The sequence below is a fragment of the Chanos chanos genome, chromosome 2 (assembly GCF_902362185.1).
Source record: "Chanos chanos chromosome 2, fChaCha1.1, whole genome shotgun sequence".
NCBI classification, from domain to species: Eukaryota; Metazoa; Chordata; class Actinopteri; order Gonorynchiformes; family Chanidae; genus Chanos; species Chanos chanos.
The window spans coordinates 48,286,433-48,304,915 of NC_044496.1; the positions used below are offsets into that span (position 1 = coordinate 48,286,433).

The following is an 18,483-nucleotide window of genomic DNA, read 5'->3' on the forward strand; positions in this document are numbered from 1 at the left end:
GTAAGGGTACGTGAAGGCCTAACGCTTACTTCTTTATTCTAAATGCAGGAGACAAAACATTCTCTGTATTTCCTGAAAGAAAAATGTCCTTTTTGTTGCAGCTTTGCTTGTGCTTGTTAATAAGTGAAGTTTATGCAGGCTGTCACTATGTAGCAGAGTGTTATCAAACAGAAATAACATAATGCACCAACATAGTAATGAGAGTATAAATAAAGTCGAACGGATCAGTGACCACTGTTGTAATGTCTTTTATTTCAATTAAATAAATTAAAGTACCAAAACAGAGAAAATAATGAATGTGCAAGTATTCAATTGCATATGTACCGAAGTTATAAGACAGACCATTACAATAACCCAACCTTAAAAAAAAAAAAAAAAAAAATAGCAGAGAAGAAAAAAAAAAGCACAGGGCAACTATGGCATTAATGATCCACATCCCAAAGACGTTTAGAAGAGTCTGTTTCAGAAAACCAAATGCTGTACGGTGGCTCAGCTGTGTCAAAAAGCTTAGAGCGAGTGAGAATGAGAGTTTTCACATTCTCTCCTCCACTGACTCAGTCGCGAGAATTGTCCATTCCTTGCACTGAGACGTCATTGTTTGGGCGAGGCCATTCAAACACTTTAAGGCTATGACAACCCTGCATAAGGCTGTGACGGCAGCCAAGCCCTCCTCAAGATTCTTCCAGTGGCTCTTGAAACACTGGAAACTACAGAGGGGCAGGGCTGCCCCCTAACCTATCATGCCTGCACAGTCTGCAGTAATGGGCTGATTGACAAAACAGGCATTAAGCTAACTGAATCAGTAGAGCCAGGCAGAGGTACACACTGGCCTGAGTGCTTTGATGAGGCTGAATTTGTTCGAAAGAGGTTTTCGTCAATGCCACATCAGAGTATGTTAAGGAAATTACGTAACATCTATATGGGTAGGAAGTGCCGTCAGTCTCCAAACACAATGGTCAGACCGGTTTGAACTGTTTTGTTCTCTTGTAAAGTAAGCAATGGTATTTGAGAACAAAAAAAGAGGAAACGTTACAGGAGTTCCTTGTTAAGATACTACAGATATGCTTCTTTTTTTTTTTTTTTTTGTCCGACCAGGACAAATACGGCACGGAAAATGTAAACGCTGAAGAACAGCTTCATTCCTCCCCAAGGGAATAAGATTCAAAGGTAGTCAAACAGCACTGCCACATGTGCCTGCAAGTATTAAACATGTACACTGGGCCTGGAATAACAGAATACTGTAAGCCAACACTGGCTTTTGGGGTGGGGGGGGGCACTCAAAGACAGTTCTGTTCAACCGGTGACACAAACAGTGTAACTGGGGCTGAGACACCAAGGCTGTCAGCAAAGCCACGTCAGTCTTGTGTGAGTACTGGAGCTTTTGCAGGATGAATTACACATACAGTACAAACAGAGGACAAGAGCACATATACCACACATCAGAACATAGCATCACAGAGAAAAACACCAATCAAAAGACTAATATGAGTCCTTATTTACACCAGTTAAGACATTAATGCAAAGATGTGATTCACTGAAACTTTGAAGAGCATGACAGCTGGACCAGTTACAAGCTTACATAGACAAATGACTGCGGATTTTTTATTTATTTATTTTTTTCTAAATGATTGAGGATCACTGATCAAAGCGTTGACGTCAGGGAAAGATTTAAAAAAAAAAAAAAGAAGTTTGACCTTACAGTTCCAGTGAATTGTCAGTATCGTGTTATTATGTCATCAGGAAATGGATAAAGCAACAATAAGTTAGTGTCCACCAGAGAGAGAGAGAGCTAAGATCAGCAGTTTTTAAAAATTAGCCTTGCAGTGTGTCCTACATGAGTTTGAGAAAGAAATAAAAAACGCATGAAGAGAAGACATATGAGGGAAGAAAGAGGGAAAATATAGATAAATAACATTAGTTTCAGACTAAAACAGACATATTCACTGTCATGATTCAAACAATGCTCCCATATAACTTGCCCACAGGTTGTAGTCACAGAAAGCTTTTCTGCCCGAGAAGGTAGTCGATTGTCTAGGTGACGCGGTAAGGAATACATACGTTCCATTTCAGTTTCACAGACAGTAAGTCTCCCTGTATCCTCAAGTAACATTTTCCCCACTCGAAATATTTTAGTGTACTGAAGAATCCTCTGGGTGTCTATGGGCATATCCACAGTCTGCAGGTACATTCCAACAGTCAGGTTCATTAAGAGTTTGTGTTTTGGCATGGGACATCTCACCACAGAGTTTAAAATAAAGACCAAACTGGGGTGAGATAAGAAGGAACTAACTCCATAGACATAGAGGTGAGACCTCCTCTGGACCAGCAGAAGCGACAAGGTTTCATGTAGGGTCTTTGAACCACGTCTCTCATGTGGTAAAACTCCCAGAGTCTGAGTTCGTGCCATGAAAGCCGGGATAGATGCGTCAGCTGACAACACAGGGAAAGAGGCAGTGTGTGTGTGTGTGTGTGTGTGTGTGTGTGTGTGGCAATGAGCGTGCAAAAAAAAATCAAAGAACTAAATGCACCTTGTCTGTGTTTGCACAGCAAGCTCAAGTGCAGAGTGTGTTCAGAATCTCCCAACACTGCACACACACACACACACACACACACACACACACACACACACACACACACACACACACCCACACCTCACTTCCCAATCCAACAGCAGCACCTGCACGCTTTAAAGCTGGATGGCCTGACACCATGACCCCTGGCCCTCATCATTCCTCATCTCCTGCCATGAGGAACCCCAGGATGAAGTCGGAGGCCTTCTGTCTGTCCTGAGCCGTCTGTTTGCCCACCAGGTTGGGTGGTGGTCGTATGAGAAGGGTGGCAAAAAGGGTAGCTGTAGAAGTGTAAGAATAAATCATGTTACAACTAGACTAAGACCTTCAGAACATTGCAGTTGGAACATGTTTTGAGTGAAAAAGATCTGTGAGCTGCGGATGAGTAGAGTGAAAGAGGGTCACTGACCGACGAGGCTGGCTGTGAGGTTATTGTCGACCGAATGCTTCAGTAACTCTCGCAAGAATGCCATAAGGTAGCGAAACACATTGCGGTGGGCACGCGGAAGCTGGGAAATCAGCTGTCAATCAAAACAGAAGGGAAAAAAAACCCCTAAATAAAACGTGTCCAGTCCACTAAGGCAGCTTACAGTTTCAATACCTATGGTAATTGCTCTTTATTATTATACAAATTTAAAGATATCTGTTGAAACAATGGCTTCTTTTTACGTGTGTTTGTGGGTGGAACGCGTCTGCGTGTATGTGCGAGGAAAAGAAAGAACCGTCAACGTTTACCTGTTTGCAGAGTCGGCTGTCGTGAGAACAGTCCAGGCAACGCTGGTAAAGCTCGTAACACACCACTGGTTCCGGCAGAGCCTCCAGGAAAATCAACAGGGCCTCAGCCACTGAATGGTTACAGCCAGCTGTTACACACACAGTTAGGAAACAAACAACTACTGAACACACACACACACACACACACAGAGTGCGGAAGCAAACAGACTGAACATGCAACACCCTTAAGCAAAGACATTAGTGAACTCGGTGACATTAATATGGAAGCAACCTACTAACCTTGAATGTCTAAAACCAATTTAAAATTGGGGGGGGGGGGGGGGGGGGGGAATCCCATGTGTAAAGACAAACAGAGTGATGTTGAGTGAGAAAGAGAGAGAGAGGGAATGAGCAGAACAAAAGGGAGAAAAAATGACAAGGGAAAAAGGGTACAGTGTGTCTCCTGAGATGCTTCTAATTCCATTCTCCTGAAAGAGAATGAGCCTCAGGGCTGCAAGCCAAAAAGCCTTTTTCACAGAGTGGTTACAGGAGAGCGAGTCTCTCAAAGCAGAGCGGAAAAGTGTGAAATAATATGGCAACAAAGGTTGGTCTGGAAGAGAGAAAATAGGGGGCTACATTTAGTTGGCTGCCAGAGGCAAGTTTACGTTTTGCAGTATAAGATACATGCCCTGTAACCCTTGCAGCTGTCTTTTTAAAAAGCAACTTTCACACAGCGCACAGCTGTCCAAGTTGCAGCACTAGCTCCTTCCCTTACACACAGACTGAAATAGAAGTCCCCTCCTTCACTATTAGACACACCTTCAACATTTCAGCCTTAATCTCAAACACTGCAAGCCCCTCCCCAACAACACAGGCCCCTCCTCCGTATTGCAGGTCCCTCCTCCACAGCACGGCCCTTTGCCCTAACAGTCTGCTAACATCTCTCTGGCAGCATTCAACCCCCCTCGGCAACACAAAACTCCAGCTGTGACCTCCAAGATAGTTATTCCTGAATTCATTTCAAGGAACACTGTTTTGGCTCACTGTTCAGAAAGGCACAAATCGATGAATGTTAAGCTTTGTCAGTGCCATGTAAAACAAGTTCTAAGAAACAGGGCGCAGTTGTCGTTCAGGAATGACCGTGGCCGATCCTACTCTAATGGGATTTAGGTCAGCGGGAGCGACGGAAAAAAGGATACGGATGGTGTCAGGAATGCTTGTGTCCAGGCAGTCAATGATACTCTGCAGCTCCTCTTGCAGCCCTGGAGTCTGGAAAAGATCCTCCTACAGATACATCACAGAGACAAATGTCTAACTGGGGCCCTGAGCTGACAGCGCACACACACACACACACACACACACAGAAATAGACGTTTGTCAGTTTGTAAAGGGGTCAGTAAGAATCCACCTGCTGACAGGACTTGGTGAAAAGATGGTTGACCAGCAGCCAGATTTCCTTGGGAATCTTCAAAGGTTTGTCTTCTGCTCCGGCACTGTCCAACAAGAAGTTCATCCTGGATTTCTCCTGGCGAGCCCACAAAAAAAAAAAAGAACAGTCATCATAGATATTCTACTGTATCACAGGTATTCATCACTGTACACTATGAATCCTATTATTATGTCAAGCATATATCCATGCATACTGTACAGTTCTATTATAATACAGCTAAATCTGGCTCCTCTTCTAACTGATAAATTCTCCCCTGATGTCGAGGGTATAATTTGGTATGTCTCAGTTCATCCACACTAGCTCTGAGGCGACCTAAGTACTATGTTTTTTCTCATTCTTTCGGACACTGAAAATGGATCACGGACAAAACGCACTCAAACACAAAACCTCAAAAGCTGAGTTAGCTTCAGAGGCAAAGAGCAGCAACCTTCAATACAGGGAGCTCAATACTGCAAAGAGCATCTAAGCTTTCATTCACTTTACACTGTGTTACTGAAAAACAGACATGCAACTTTTTGAAAGTGTACGACAAAGAAAGCGTGTTATTCATTACTATACACGTTTAAAGATTATCATAACCTACTGGGCAAGAGCACAATGGATACAGAAATAGAAGTGAGCAATTTAAGCTAAACGACACGACGTGACTCACTATAACATATTTATCCTGGTAAATGCCATCTTCCTCTATGGTATCAGTTACAGTCAATGACTGCTACCCTCCTATGCAATGGAATGAGGGATTGGATTAGTGTGAGCCTTAATTATCGTGAAAAATGAGCTCAGTAACACAGGCCCCGGTGCCTCCGTCTGATTGGCTGTAATCGGGAGTGAGGCTGAGGAGTACAGTGGAGGTGACTTAAAAAGAAAAGTGCTTTAATGGGATAAGAAATGAAAGTATGACAAGGCTATAGTCCGGTACAGTCCCAGACTCATTGCTCTATCTTTTCTCTCAACATCACACACAGACACACAACGTCTTAAATGTATATTTAGTCTGGTGCCACTTTAAAAAAAGAAAAGTAGCCACTTCACAAAGCATTTGATCAAAGAGAACGAACCAGTTCTGACTTTTTTTTGGGAAAGGGGTCAAGTTTTTGATTGGACAACACACACCATAACAGGTTGTTTTTAATCCGAAGCCTCGGTCACATTCTCTTACGCTCCAGTGCTACTCGGAGGAATAATTAATGAGAGAGAGAGTGATAGTACAGCAGCTTCAAGTGCATGCCAGGGGGTTTTACCTTCTCCGTGTAGCTATCCTCTCCCTGAGAAAGAAGCAGGCCGTGCAGTGATTGGTTGGAAAAACAGTGGTCAAGGCAAGCGTAGGAAGAAAGAGAGAAGAAGACAAGAGAGAAAACATTGCATAACCAGTGAAGAGTCAGAGTGAAAATAGGATATGGATAAGAAGTTCTCCCACCACCACAACCCTGAGCAGTCATAACAGTCAAACAGTGGAAGTGAAAGAAAATCATGACAGACCACTGGATGGGTTTCGCTTTGTCGGTTAAGTGAAACGTCACCCTGAGGCAGAATTTACAAAGTATGGTTCTGTGTACAAAATAAGAGATGCTTTCTACAGGCAAAATCATTTCTTTAATTATTTCAAATGTGCACTATGTCAAAGGTTATTTATCTTAGATGTGATTTATAAATGTTTAGGTTGAATAACGCATGAGTGAAAACACTGGGGGGGAAAAATGGTAAATGAGGTCACAGGATGGAACAGTAAATGGAAATTGAGTGTGAATGAGAGTGTGTAGCAGAATGAAAGAGTGTCTGATGCCTTTACAACACATACTCTGTCTACAACAGTCCTGTCTCTGCAACCAGCTGGTGTTTCCTCATTCCTCTACTCCCTACTATATTCCTGAAATAGAACCAGGAGGCCAATGATGGGCCCCTTACACATACTTAACCCACGCCTTTAGGCATGCAGATAAGATTCAGAGGCCTGTGCCATACAACCAACATACCTGCCTGGCTTGATCCGATACACTGAAACACGCGCTAATAATCGACATCTATTCCTTATTCTTTCTGACGCGTAAACAGTCTTTTCATATTCTTGCCAACACACTAGCATTCTTTTCTTAATGTATTTAATACGATTGTGGCGTATTTCCCTATATACACCAGCCTTTTTTGCCTCCCCATGTATTTCCGTTTCCCATCTATCTTTTTTCCCCTCACTTTAAGTTCTTTTCTGTTACCTCCCCCAGTCCCTAGACCTAACTCGGGGGGGGCGTAACAACATTAAACATCCTCCTCTACATGCTTCTGCGGACAGACAATGAGCTCTGTGCTCTCACCAGATCAATGAGTTTGGTAATGGGGATTTCACGGATAGGCTTCTTCATTCGGCAAAGGGTCTCCAGGGAGGTGCCGAAGCAGCTGGGAAGGTAGTTTCCAGACACAGTTATAAAGTAGTCTTTGCCTCGGTCCAGATGCAGGACCAGAATGTCCTCGATTTTGTCCTCTCCGGAGTTGAGCAGGGTCACAGAGTCCTTACTGACGTACACTTCCAGAGAGATCTCCAGCGTCTCATCTGGAAGGAACAAAGGTGAATTGTACTGTACTGTTCAGAAAGACAAGCTAACTCTCAGGCAGCTGTGATAGTTTAGTAGGCACATTCACCCATATCTCCAATCTCTACCATTCCAGAGGCTACCAGCCTAACTGGTTTCGGTGCTTTATTTGCTGTTATTCCTTCAAAATTCTTTAATGATTCAATCAAAGAGGGCCTCCAGAAGAGACAGGTACATTCTGTTTTTGATACTTAAAATCATTGGGTCTTCTGACGCAATATACGATTGTCGCTACACCTTATTACTGAAATAGTTGAAAATTTATTTTGTTTAGGCCTGAGTGTGGGGAAGGCACTCACTGGGGTCCAGAAAGCCGTCGCTGGGCTCAGCTCGAAGCCATGGCTTGCAGTACTGAGTGTCGTTCAGTTTGGGGATGAAGGCGAAAGTACAGGGAACCTGTCCATCGTTTTTAATGATGAACGTCTGTTTATGCAGCTGCCGAAACTTCACATTCTCAAAGGTGAACTACCAGAGATGAGGGAAGGGACAAAATGAATAGAATGAGAAGAAAGAGAGAATTAAAAGAAAAATCCTCTGCCCCTCTCCTGCTCTCTCACACACACACACACACACACACACACACACACTCACACACACTCACACACACAGTGTGTCAGTGCCCAGTGCCCAATGAAGCATTGCAACTGCTATGAAAAATAAGGCAATGCTCTTGATCATTTTCACATTTAAACAATCATTACTTTTCCACCGCGGCAGAGTTACTAATCTATCTTTTTTTACTCTAATGAGCATTCACGCTCTAAAGCAGTAACACAGAAAAAAACCTACAGCTGCACGACCCAATACTGACTGCACACCAATAGAGTATCACAAGGGAGGGGAGCGCAGGACAGTAAATCAATGAAGAACAAAGATTATTGCTCCTGCCTGGCACTCTCTCCTTCCTCTCTCTCTCTCTCTTTTTTCTCCCTTCACTCACCTCCCTACAAGACAGAGTCAAGGAAGGCAGAAAGTCATTCTCCATTCTGTCCATCATTCGCACAATCTCCTCAAACACCTTCTTATGGCGCTGCTCATTCACGACCTTCACCTACAAAGCAAACATATGTTTATATTTAAACATATATTTCTAACACTGTGATCAACAGACATACACATATTTCAAAATGTCACTAAAACACACATGCTGAGGGCTCATGACTAATCTTATGCCTTTCTGGAAGGAGGGGACATTTGCAGACAGAACAAGAAGGAAAGAGAAAGAATGAGAAGGGAAGAGAGAGAGAGTGAGTGAGAAAGAGAGAGACAGAGAGAGAGAGAGAGAGAGAGAGAGAGAGAGAGAGAGAGAGAGACAGAGAGACAGAGAGATATCTATGCTGATTGTTAGACTCACCCCAATGTTGAAGAGCGAGCTGACCGGTTTGTGGTCACTTGTCTGGAGCTCCATGTGGCTCCGATAGTGCAACTGTTTGACATTACCGCCCCTCCACAGTATACGATCACACCACGCGGGCACACGACACTTCCCACTGCACACAACATAGTTTTCTTTTCTCACATTTCAGGAAAATGTTTTTATCCAAACCAAAATTCATTTGTTTGCTGAAGCAATAATGAATGCATATAAACGGCATCATAATAATTATAGAGGGCTGAAGGTTGTGAGACTGAGCTCAGATGGATTCATTCAAGAGATATACTTCTGTAACTACATGAGCTGGGATGATTTTTGCTTTTTTCTGCAGAAATCTCATGATTTAATCAACAGGAGGATGCAGACCTCATGAACCATTTATGAGTACTACACAAACTGGGTGTGTCACTCCTATGAAATTCCATCTCGCCATTTTGGGAAAAGAAAAATCTAAAAGTAGATAAATAAATAAATAGAGAGTGCCTTGGCTGTCTTAACAGACTGCTCTATCCAACCAATCAGATTATACAAAATCCCTCACACACTGAGGACAGCCTTGGCCAGCCCAGAGGTACTACACCTGATAAACAGGACTGAATGAGAAATATATAAAAAAAAAAAAAAGAGGGCGTCTAGGTTGTTTACAGGTGGAAAGCATCTCAGCCCTAGTCTCCATCTGAAAACCAATGCTCAAGTTTCTCATGAAAGTATAAGATGGACTGGGGGGGGGGGGGGGGGGGGGGGGGGGACTGTAAGAAATCATTACCTGGAGTCCCAACGATCAGATTTGGCATCATACTTATATGTGGGAATGAAGTTTATCTCTCCCTCCATAAAGTCAGTGAAGGCACGCTTGGTCTGCCTCTGAATATTCAACTGGAAAACAACACCAAGGGGAAAAGATTCTAAGAGGAAGCATTAAGAGCAATAGAGGAACTCCTGAATTTAACTCTATTTTTTATATATATAGAACTGACGATGACAAACGCCAGAAAAAGAAAAGACAAAAACAGGGGATTCCACTGTTACGTGTGTTGCCATAAAAAGTGTCCCCAGGTTAAACCCAATACTGAACTGTAAACAACAGTCAAGGGAAGGTTACTTTCTTTTGTAGTGTTGATGTTGACTATAGAGATAGTAAACAATCCACTCTGTTTGGACTTACCTGATCATATTCCTGGAGTTTCTTTAACTCATTTCCAGCGATGAGTCTCTTCACCTCTTGAGTGTCATACACAAACAAGCGGTAATTCAAATCTCCCAACCATATCACCACACTGAACAGAAAAAACAAGAACAGAAAATGAGTCGACCTTTCACTCACTTGTGTTTAATGAACCGATTTGTATTTGGACAGCGGTACAAAGAAGTTAAACTACACTGGGAATAAATTCACTCACGAGTATGTGGCCACACTGAGAAAAGCATACTGTAAAGTGATTCTTATATGACTGACTACAGTGTCTAGATTTTTATACTTGACTACAAAGACAACAGTTTAATGCTCACTTACTAGTATACTCTCTCGTATTTGATTATACTGACTGTGAGATGACAGTGATGTAGACGTGCACAGAGTGCAGTGATCCTGGCTGATTACTGACAGTATTGCACAGTGATGTTAACTCACTCGTGTTTCACTATACTGAGTGGGGGATAGTCCAGCAGATGGAAACTCATACGAGCACAGATCTCTCTGTAGTCTTGGTTGCGCCGCTCAAAATCCTCCACGTGCGCGGCCAGGTGGGAGTTCACGATGCAGAAACTGGTGTTGTGGAAAACAAACCGGACTGCCACTCCTCCTTTGTTGCCCTTTAGAGATTAAACATTAAAACGGTATTTTTTTTTTAAATGATAAACCAGAATAAGCAATTAAGGACTGGTTTAACCATGGTTCACTTGACCTTCCACATTTCTTTTTCATTCTCAAGAACAAAGTAAATAAGTGAGAAAAACACACCCTCCAAATACGAGAATAAATATTAAATTGTGTTGGACTGACACCCTTGAACTGACCTCCGCTTTTCGAAAGTCCAACACACAGCTGCCATATTTGTATTGAGATGCTGAGTTACACTAAAACATTTCCTGTGGTTTTCACACATACCCACCATTTTGTTCATGATGCCTGTCCCAACTGTCTCTGCAGCCACTTCTTTGATGTAGTCATGATGTTCTCTTTTGACGAACACCACAAGCATCATGCCCACTAACCGAATGGTGCGCATCTAGAGGCGAGAGAGAGACTATTCTCATCCATTTACATCCAAATGTAAGAGTCCATGAAAAAGGGATAATAGAAAACAGCTCGCAAAAAAAAACAACAACAACAACAACAACAACAAAAACAGCCATTACGCCATCACCAAATTTCCCTCCTGTCGGGTCTCTCCAATTTATGTTTTTGTTGTGGTGATTAAAGTGAAAAGGAGACACTGGGAAGTGGTTTGGTGTACTCTGGTTCAGCGTTAAAGCGTTCCCAGTCGCTGAGAGTCTCATTCCCACTCACTGAGAGGATATGTGGCTTTTCTCCCTTACCCGTCTGTACTTGGCTTTGGGGTGTAAGCATCGCTCTACCGCCTCCACCCAAATCTGCTCTTTGGATGAGTCCAGATAGAGGAAGGCCTCTGTACTCAAATCCAACTCCTGGAATCTATAGGACCAGAGCACTTCATTTACACACTTCAGTTTATTACAACACACATCAGCCAAAGTTTTATCAATGGATAAGAACACAAATGAGACATTTCATAAACGTAGCATGGAACAGTGTAGGACATGGGCATTCTGGATATCATAATACAGGAGAAAGAGAAATGTACTGATTATGACTACTAAGAAACTAAATCAAAGGACAGAAAAGTGTTGATAAGCAGAGAAGTGTTGATAAGCGATAAGCAGAGCCCTTGCTTCATCGTTACATGTAGTAATGTGGTTCCTGTGAGCTTGAGCATAAACAGTAAACAGTGAAATCCTTTATTAATGTGACATGTGATCCAACACTGACCCCAAAGCATAGACATCAGGTGGCTCTGGGACACAACACAGCCAAGGCTCCAAACTACTATCTGGGGACTGGCCATTCACGTTCCAAGTGCCTACGAAGAACCTGGGGGTAGACAGACCCAAATAATGCAACAGCAAAATATTTTTTTGTGAGTTGTGTAAAAGCACTGTTCCAATTATATTTACGTAAAGTTTATGTTTGTGTTCTTCAATGCCTTTATCATTCTTATGGACAGATGGAAAACTCCCATCACTCACTTGAAGTTCTGGATGTCCACATACTCCTTCTCCTTTTTGGCCAGGCGATGTTTAATTAGTCCCTCCCTCTGGCCTGCTTGGCTAGAGAGCATTGCCTGCCTCATGTTATAGTTTGATGGGCTGTCATTCCAGGAAAGATGGCGATCCATTGAAGGTTTAAACCTGCAAGGTTATGTAACACTGCCATTAACAAGCAGCTGTTCTGCTGATATCTGAGGACAATTTGAGAGAAATTCTCTGGAACGTTTGATGGCGTTCACATTTCACTCACTCTTGTTTAGCAGGTGTAATATTTGGTGTGGTGAAGGCTCTTTCTTTGGAGAGTTGACCTGCCACGTTTGGGGTGTACGAGCCTTTTCTTGGTGGGAGGGGAGGAACAGGTGGGGGCTCTCTCTGGGCAACAATACGGTTTTGTTGGTTCTTTTTCTCTTCCACTTTTAGAGAGTGGTTAAAATTCTCCTCAAAGCCAAAGTCTAAGGCCAGTGAAAGGGCAGAGTTTACAGGACCTGGCAATAGAAAAGTTAGATGAAATAGGACAACAGAAAGAATTAATTTAACAGACTGTTAGTACATTGCGCTTGGTGTATTTACATAACGAGTTCAAAATATCTCTTGCATTTTCCTTGCCTGTGTTGGATAGGTTTCCGGAGGAGCCACTGTTGGTGTTGACTGGCAAGGAATTCTTAGGGACACTGACTACAGGGGCCACTGAGCTGGCAGTTTTGGACGTCCCCCGCTGGGGGGGCACTGGGACAGATCCTGGGCGTGGGGCTGGGACCACAGGCTCCATCTTTTTGGGAAGAGAGCTTTTTGATTCAGCTACTGGGGAAAACAAACAATAAAGAAAAGAGTTCTGAGATTTGGCAAAGTAGAATAACAAAATAAACAAGCAAAGTCATCTATGTGTGAAGCTTAGAAATGTGCAGACAAAGGACAATGGCGGTTTCTTTTTTTAGATCTCCAAGTCTCATGTCTGACCAGCAATGAACTTTGAAACCCTGACACCAAGACTTCAACTGTGGCTAAATTTGGACTGAGAATTGTATTTTTGTACATTAATGACATGTGTGTAGGGATTGTGTGCCCATTAACAGAAGTTAAATGCTACGCATTTACAGAAAACAATTTTCTGCTGACTTCATGGAACCCATCAAATGCATCCCGTGACATTAAATACGAGGAGCTTTCTCATGAAAAGTAGGTCATGTGACAGGAAAAAAAAACAAAAACTATCCAACCCTCTTACATTTAACACTACAGCTCATTCTCAGCTTTGCCTGCTGTTTCACAGAATGAAAACTGATAGACATTCTGGACAATAGAGGCTTTTAAAAGAGCTTAGCAAGTTGCTTAGAGGGAAATTACTGACACAAAATTCAGTGCCTATGACCTTATTGTTGAGGGGGTTCTAGCCTGTCACTGTGGTTACTGTTATGACGTCAGTGCTGAAGAAGTTCTAACCTGACACTGCGGTTACTGCTTTGCTGGTAACTCTCATCACAGGCTACCCAGTCCACACTAATGGTTCTCAGTGGCTCTCACAGCTTACTGCTTGCCCACACTGACCATAAACAGTGTGACCATTAATTACTTTTCTGTATGTCCTCATTTCATATTTTTGCTGAATGCGTGTATTTATTTTTCTGTGTGTGTGTTCAAATACTGCTATGAGAAAACTAATTTGGTCTATGTGTGATGTTGAAAACGTGCTTCTGCAATTTAGCTACAACTATTTTAACGTCTGTGACTGTGATGACTCAGTGTTGGCTCTTCCAGGAACATGACAGAAGTATCTCTAAACATTTATACACGTTAGTTCCAACTGATCTGTAATTGTCCGGAGAGTATGTGTTTGTTCAAGAGAAATGACAGGTTCACCTTATAAAGTCTGTCTTGACGTGTTTTTCTTTATCGTTCTGTGACGTCGAGAACAAATGACTGCCAGGTCAGTTTTGTGCAGTCTCACTTTTTCCATAATAAATTTCGAGAACGCACAAATACCACCTAAAAATCCAAGCTTCACCTTCAAAAGTTCACCTGACCTGCAATGAACGGGCTGAAATCTCCCCACGGGCGCTGGTTACTAAAAATCTCTTAAATCTGTTCATAGTGTTAGACCAGACTGGTGAATAAATGATGGCTTTGATGATGAATAATGCATGTCTGGCATGGCCTGAAGCAGGGAGGCAGACAGGTGTGAAAAAAACGGAACCTCACCTTGCAGCTGAGCTGACTTCACCTGTGTGAAGAACAACTGACTTCGCTCATCGTCCTGAAGCTCCAGGAGCAGCTCAGGGGCTCGCTCGCCTCTGACCCGTATCCGTAGCGATGCTGGAGGGGAAGGGAAGGAGTCAGTGTAAAGGAGAAATACACGAAAAACTCACAGTCTAACACTACAGACTGACAACCATCCACTGAGCCACAGAGAACGTGAGGAAAAACTAACCCCTCCCCCCTTACTTAGTTCAGTGCTGAAAAATGGTTTTGTACTTTGATATTTGATTGGAAATAGTGGATTGATTTGGTTAAAAAAGACTTCAGAATATTAAACATCAGAGTGGCCTTTGTTTTCAGGGAAATACTCACGGTTAACTGGTATATCAATGAGAAGAGCCTCCTCAGCCTCTGTAGAGAGAACATGAAAGTAGCTATGCATATCTGATGCACTGTGCTTGTATTTTTGATCATAGTGTATTGCTCATATTATTATTAATAGTATTGGTAGTAGCAATAGTAATAGCAGAATTATTATGTAGCCTTGTCAAAGCGGAGAAACAGTTCAGAGGAAACCTAGATTAACACCACAAATAAAGCATGCAAAGTGGTAGAGGTTAAGCCCTTGCGTGGGTATGGGTAGACACTCTTACCTCGTACAATTTCAAAATTCCCATTGATGGGTATATTCAGCTGAGGTACTGGGCTGGACACAACAGAATCTGGGTTTGCTAGAACACCCAAACTGAAACAGAAGAGAGCAGACTTTGAATGGGGAAACCGAAGTAAATAAACATTGAGCTTGTCATGAAACACAGTGGGCAGAACGCAGTTTTCTCTCCTGCCGCTTTGTTATGTTTTATTTATTTACGCCCAAGATTAGGAGGATAAGCAGATCAGGAATATACCTCTTATCTGTTTGTTAAACTTTAAAATTAGCCTCCACTGAATATGTGATGTAAGCTCTCTGGAAAGGCAGCGGGACCGCAGTCTCTTATCACTTGCCGTTTATATGTTTCCGCACACAACAGTCTTTTAATAAAGGTCACGGTCTTTTTCTTTCACCCATAACAAAAGCTGTTTCTTATCTCATCAATGATGCTGTGATGTGCTCATACACTCTTTCAAAAACCAAAATGAGAAGCAAAATGCTTATTTCACACTACAAGAAACGTGGTTAAAAACCAAAGGAGGTCACACGTAAGCCATTTCCTACTCTCTCTGACTAAGCATGCTACAGCGAGGGCTCAGCATGCCAACGCTTCCACCTCTCCCCACAGGAAACATTATCGAGGTGGATTAGCGAAAATACTTTCGATGCTGCTCGGCTGTTCTAAAGGCGTAAAGCTAAAACAACAAACGTTTGTGTGTTGACACAGATCTCTCTTGGTCTGCGTAGACTGTTAGGCCATTACTGAAATACTGTCTAATCATTCAGATAAACAGCAATCAAATGTAAAACGGTATTGAAATGTAACAGTCTACAAACTAAAGTGGGGGTGAAGACTTTAGTCCATCCTCAAAGCAAAGCCGACACATTACCCTCTGCTATCATACGACAAAGCGTGAAAAGTCCTGACAAGACAATGATGCTTGAAATAAATCCTTTATTCCTTTCAAACGTCCTGAGGTAAAAGACACTGAAGTTGTTCAATGAGTAAGACTCATCATGTGTTTTTCTCTAAGAAGTCAAAATAAACCAGAAAGAGGGCCACCGATATGGTATTAGTACTGGTTTTGCGTGGCTTCTGACAAGCTAAGAGGATGTTTTATTCCAATGCTGCTGTCTTTCCCTTTTTCCACATTTCACCATTGTGACGTGTTTCTACAAGTTCTAAAACAGAAGCATTCAGTAAAATCTTCATGGGCCACTTGGCCTGCAGGCGTTTGTTCCTGAGAATATGCCACGCACTATTATCAATAGTGTGGAGCTACTCTAACCTATGTCAGGTGTTGTAGTGCATTGTTTGAAATAATGTCCGCAAACGCACCCCTCTCGTGTGCTAAACTTAATAGCCCAGGGCAAGCATGACAGGAATAAGGAAGTCCAAACCATAAATGAGAAAGACTGTAGCAACGCTGAAGGGTAAGATCAAAGAACCTCTGTCTTTTCAGCTCTACAACAAAAGTCTACTCTATGGAAAAGGCTACTTGAACAATTCAGCACTATGAAACAACCTCAAGCAGAGAAGCTTCTGAAATCACCACGAAATTATTCTTTCTCTTACAGGACAGATAGAATTGGAGGCCTTTGTGTACACACACTGTTACAATCATAGCCTCAAAAGCACAATCATACAGCCTTTAGTTTTAGCAGTACACAGTGTGTGTGTGTGTGTGTGTCCACTTTACTCAGTGTGTGAGAGAGAGCGTGTGTGTGTGTTTTCCAGAGTGAGGCTCAGTGTGTACAGTTCTAATGCAGTTAAAGAGCTGATGCACTCATGTGAGGCTTATTAGGCTCCAGGACGCTGAGGTGGAATGCAGTATAATGGACAGCGTGTTGGCTAGTATCACAGCTGATCTCTCTCTCTAACACACACACACGCACACACACACACACACAAATAACATGATACAAAAGCTGTCTAAATGACACCGAAAATATGACAGCTGCAAAGGATTCTCTATTACACAATCTTCAAAGATACCTTCCTATAAATTTATACAAAGCACAAAATTTATACACACTTTTCAAGTGTTTATGTCAAACACTACAAAAGTATATGTGTGTCAACATTGAAAGCATGATTACAGATTAATGGTTGATTCTTTGTACCAAAGTGTGTTATTACATTGCACAGAAAAACCCATTTTAAGATCCATCTGCTCAGTCAAGACAGCTGGTAATTAAGACATCTAGGCTACTTCTCTGTGGGCTAAGTTGCTACAACATATCCACTTTTATTTTCCAACTTCTCGGGTGCAAAGACTACCACGCTGAAAAAAAATCACAAACCCGGCCATTTGCATGTATTTAAAAAATGACAAATGGTACATTAAACAGGGATACATAAATACAGTTCAGATCAGAAACCAAAAACGGATGACAGATAAAGCAGATTTGCATAGATAAACACAACTGTGTAATCTGTTCCACTGCTATGGTGTTAAAAAAAGGCCATAATGTAAGAGTATCACTGAAGAAAAAACTGCATGCACAACAGCAACAGTACATATATGCTTTTTTAGAAATAAAAACACCTTGTCAAGCACATACATGGTAGAAAGCAAGTACATCAATTAGCGTGTGTAACAGATACTCACGTAAACTGTCCGGACTTCTCAATAAGAGAGAGGAGCCTTGGTTCCCTCTGCCCGCCCCTCAGCTCATGGCCTTTAACAGTCTGAGCATCGACATTACGGAATCAATAACGTGTTATGGAGATGGAGGGGAGAAAAAGGTAACGTTTCATTGGGCCTTTGAGGTCTGCCAGGACTCATCCATTCAGGGGGTCCAAGTCTCACTGTGGTTATTTCCATCACCTTGAAGATGGTTCAATGCATACTGTAATATCTATGTATGGTAGTAGCATCCTATTTTAAGTGAACACGTAGATAAGTTACGTTGCAAGTATTAAACCGGTTATTTCATTAGTGTTGTGTATTTTTATATTCTAAGATATTGCACATTCATTACTTTTAAGCGACATCTAAAGGCAGCCGTTCTCATGAATGTAACCCTAGCGTGATAACAACTGTGACTGAAATGGTGAAATAAATGCACATGTATCATGACTAGACAACATTAAAATGTTTAGCATTCCCTTAAAAGAATTTGACGTGGTAAGACATTCCTCAGTTTAAATACCATCTCAATGGCTAGCCCGGTGGCTCCTATAGACTGCTACCAGCTTATTAATTAAACTCGTCGGAACGAATTATATGATCGCGTGTTTACAGTTAGACTACATAAAGTGTTACGTATTTACACACTTTTGATTAAGAAATACTGTCGTCGAACAAGTTGTCAATAGGATGATTAGTCACAGCAATATAAGGCTACGAAAGGACAGCTAAACTAGGTTACATGTAACACTGACCAAAAAAGTATCACAACCATAAACACAATTCATCATCAAAGCAGATGAAACACATGCACAAAAGGATACTGCCAAGCACTGCTCATCAGTTATGCCGAGAGATGAATCCATAATTTATGTGGATTACTATCTTTGTCTCAAGACTACAAAGCCAGCGACCAGTAGCTAGGTTAGCTAGCTGGCTGGCTACCGAGCTAGTTAACTAACTACTGACCAAAGGTCTTCTCATTCCAGTCCCACCCGAGTTGCTTCGGCCTGCTGAGACCGG

At 42.1% G+C, this 18,483-nt stretch overlaps 1 protein-coding gene across 4 annotated transcripts; it reads right to left on the reverse strand.

Annotated features, from left to right (window-relative positions):
* Nucleotides 1-2,648: 2,648 nt before the first annotated feature.
* On the reverse strand, nt 2,649-18,326 carry ocrl (OCRL inositol polyphosphate-5-phosphatase). Of its 4 annotated transcripts, none has more exons than XM_030764887.1 (24): nt 18,285-18,326; nt 17,440-17,519; nt 14,829-14,920; nt 14,548-14,586; nt 14,179-14,292; nt 12,589-12,780; nt 12,233-12,467; nt 11,962-12,123; nt 11,705-11,806; nt 11,236-11,350; nt 10,809-10,925; nt 10,328-10,509; nt 9,863-9,974; nt 9,464-9,573; nt 8,677-8,812; nt 8,263-8,373; nt 7,622-7,787; nt 7,047-7,282; nt 5,979-6,002; nt 4,693-4,809; nt 4,484-4,568; nt 3,306-3,433; nt 2,980-3,091; nt 2,649-2,851 (listed from the first exon to the last, which is right to left on the reverse strand). In XM_030764887.1, the coding sequence occupies exons 1-24, from the start codon at nt 18,324-18,326 to the stop codon at nt 2,727-2,729; spliced, it is 2,934 nt and encodes a 977-aa protein (XP_030620747.1). In that variant the 3' UTR covers nt 2,649-2,726. The 4 variants fall into 4 exon arrangements, with proteins under 4 accessions (XP_030620747.1, XP_030620743.1, XP_030620745.1 ...); XM_030764883.1 differs by having other exon boundaries at nt 12,553-12,780; XM_030764885.1 differs by having other exon boundaries at nt 12,589-12,783.
* Nucleotides 18,327-18,483: the final 157 nt, after the last annotated feature.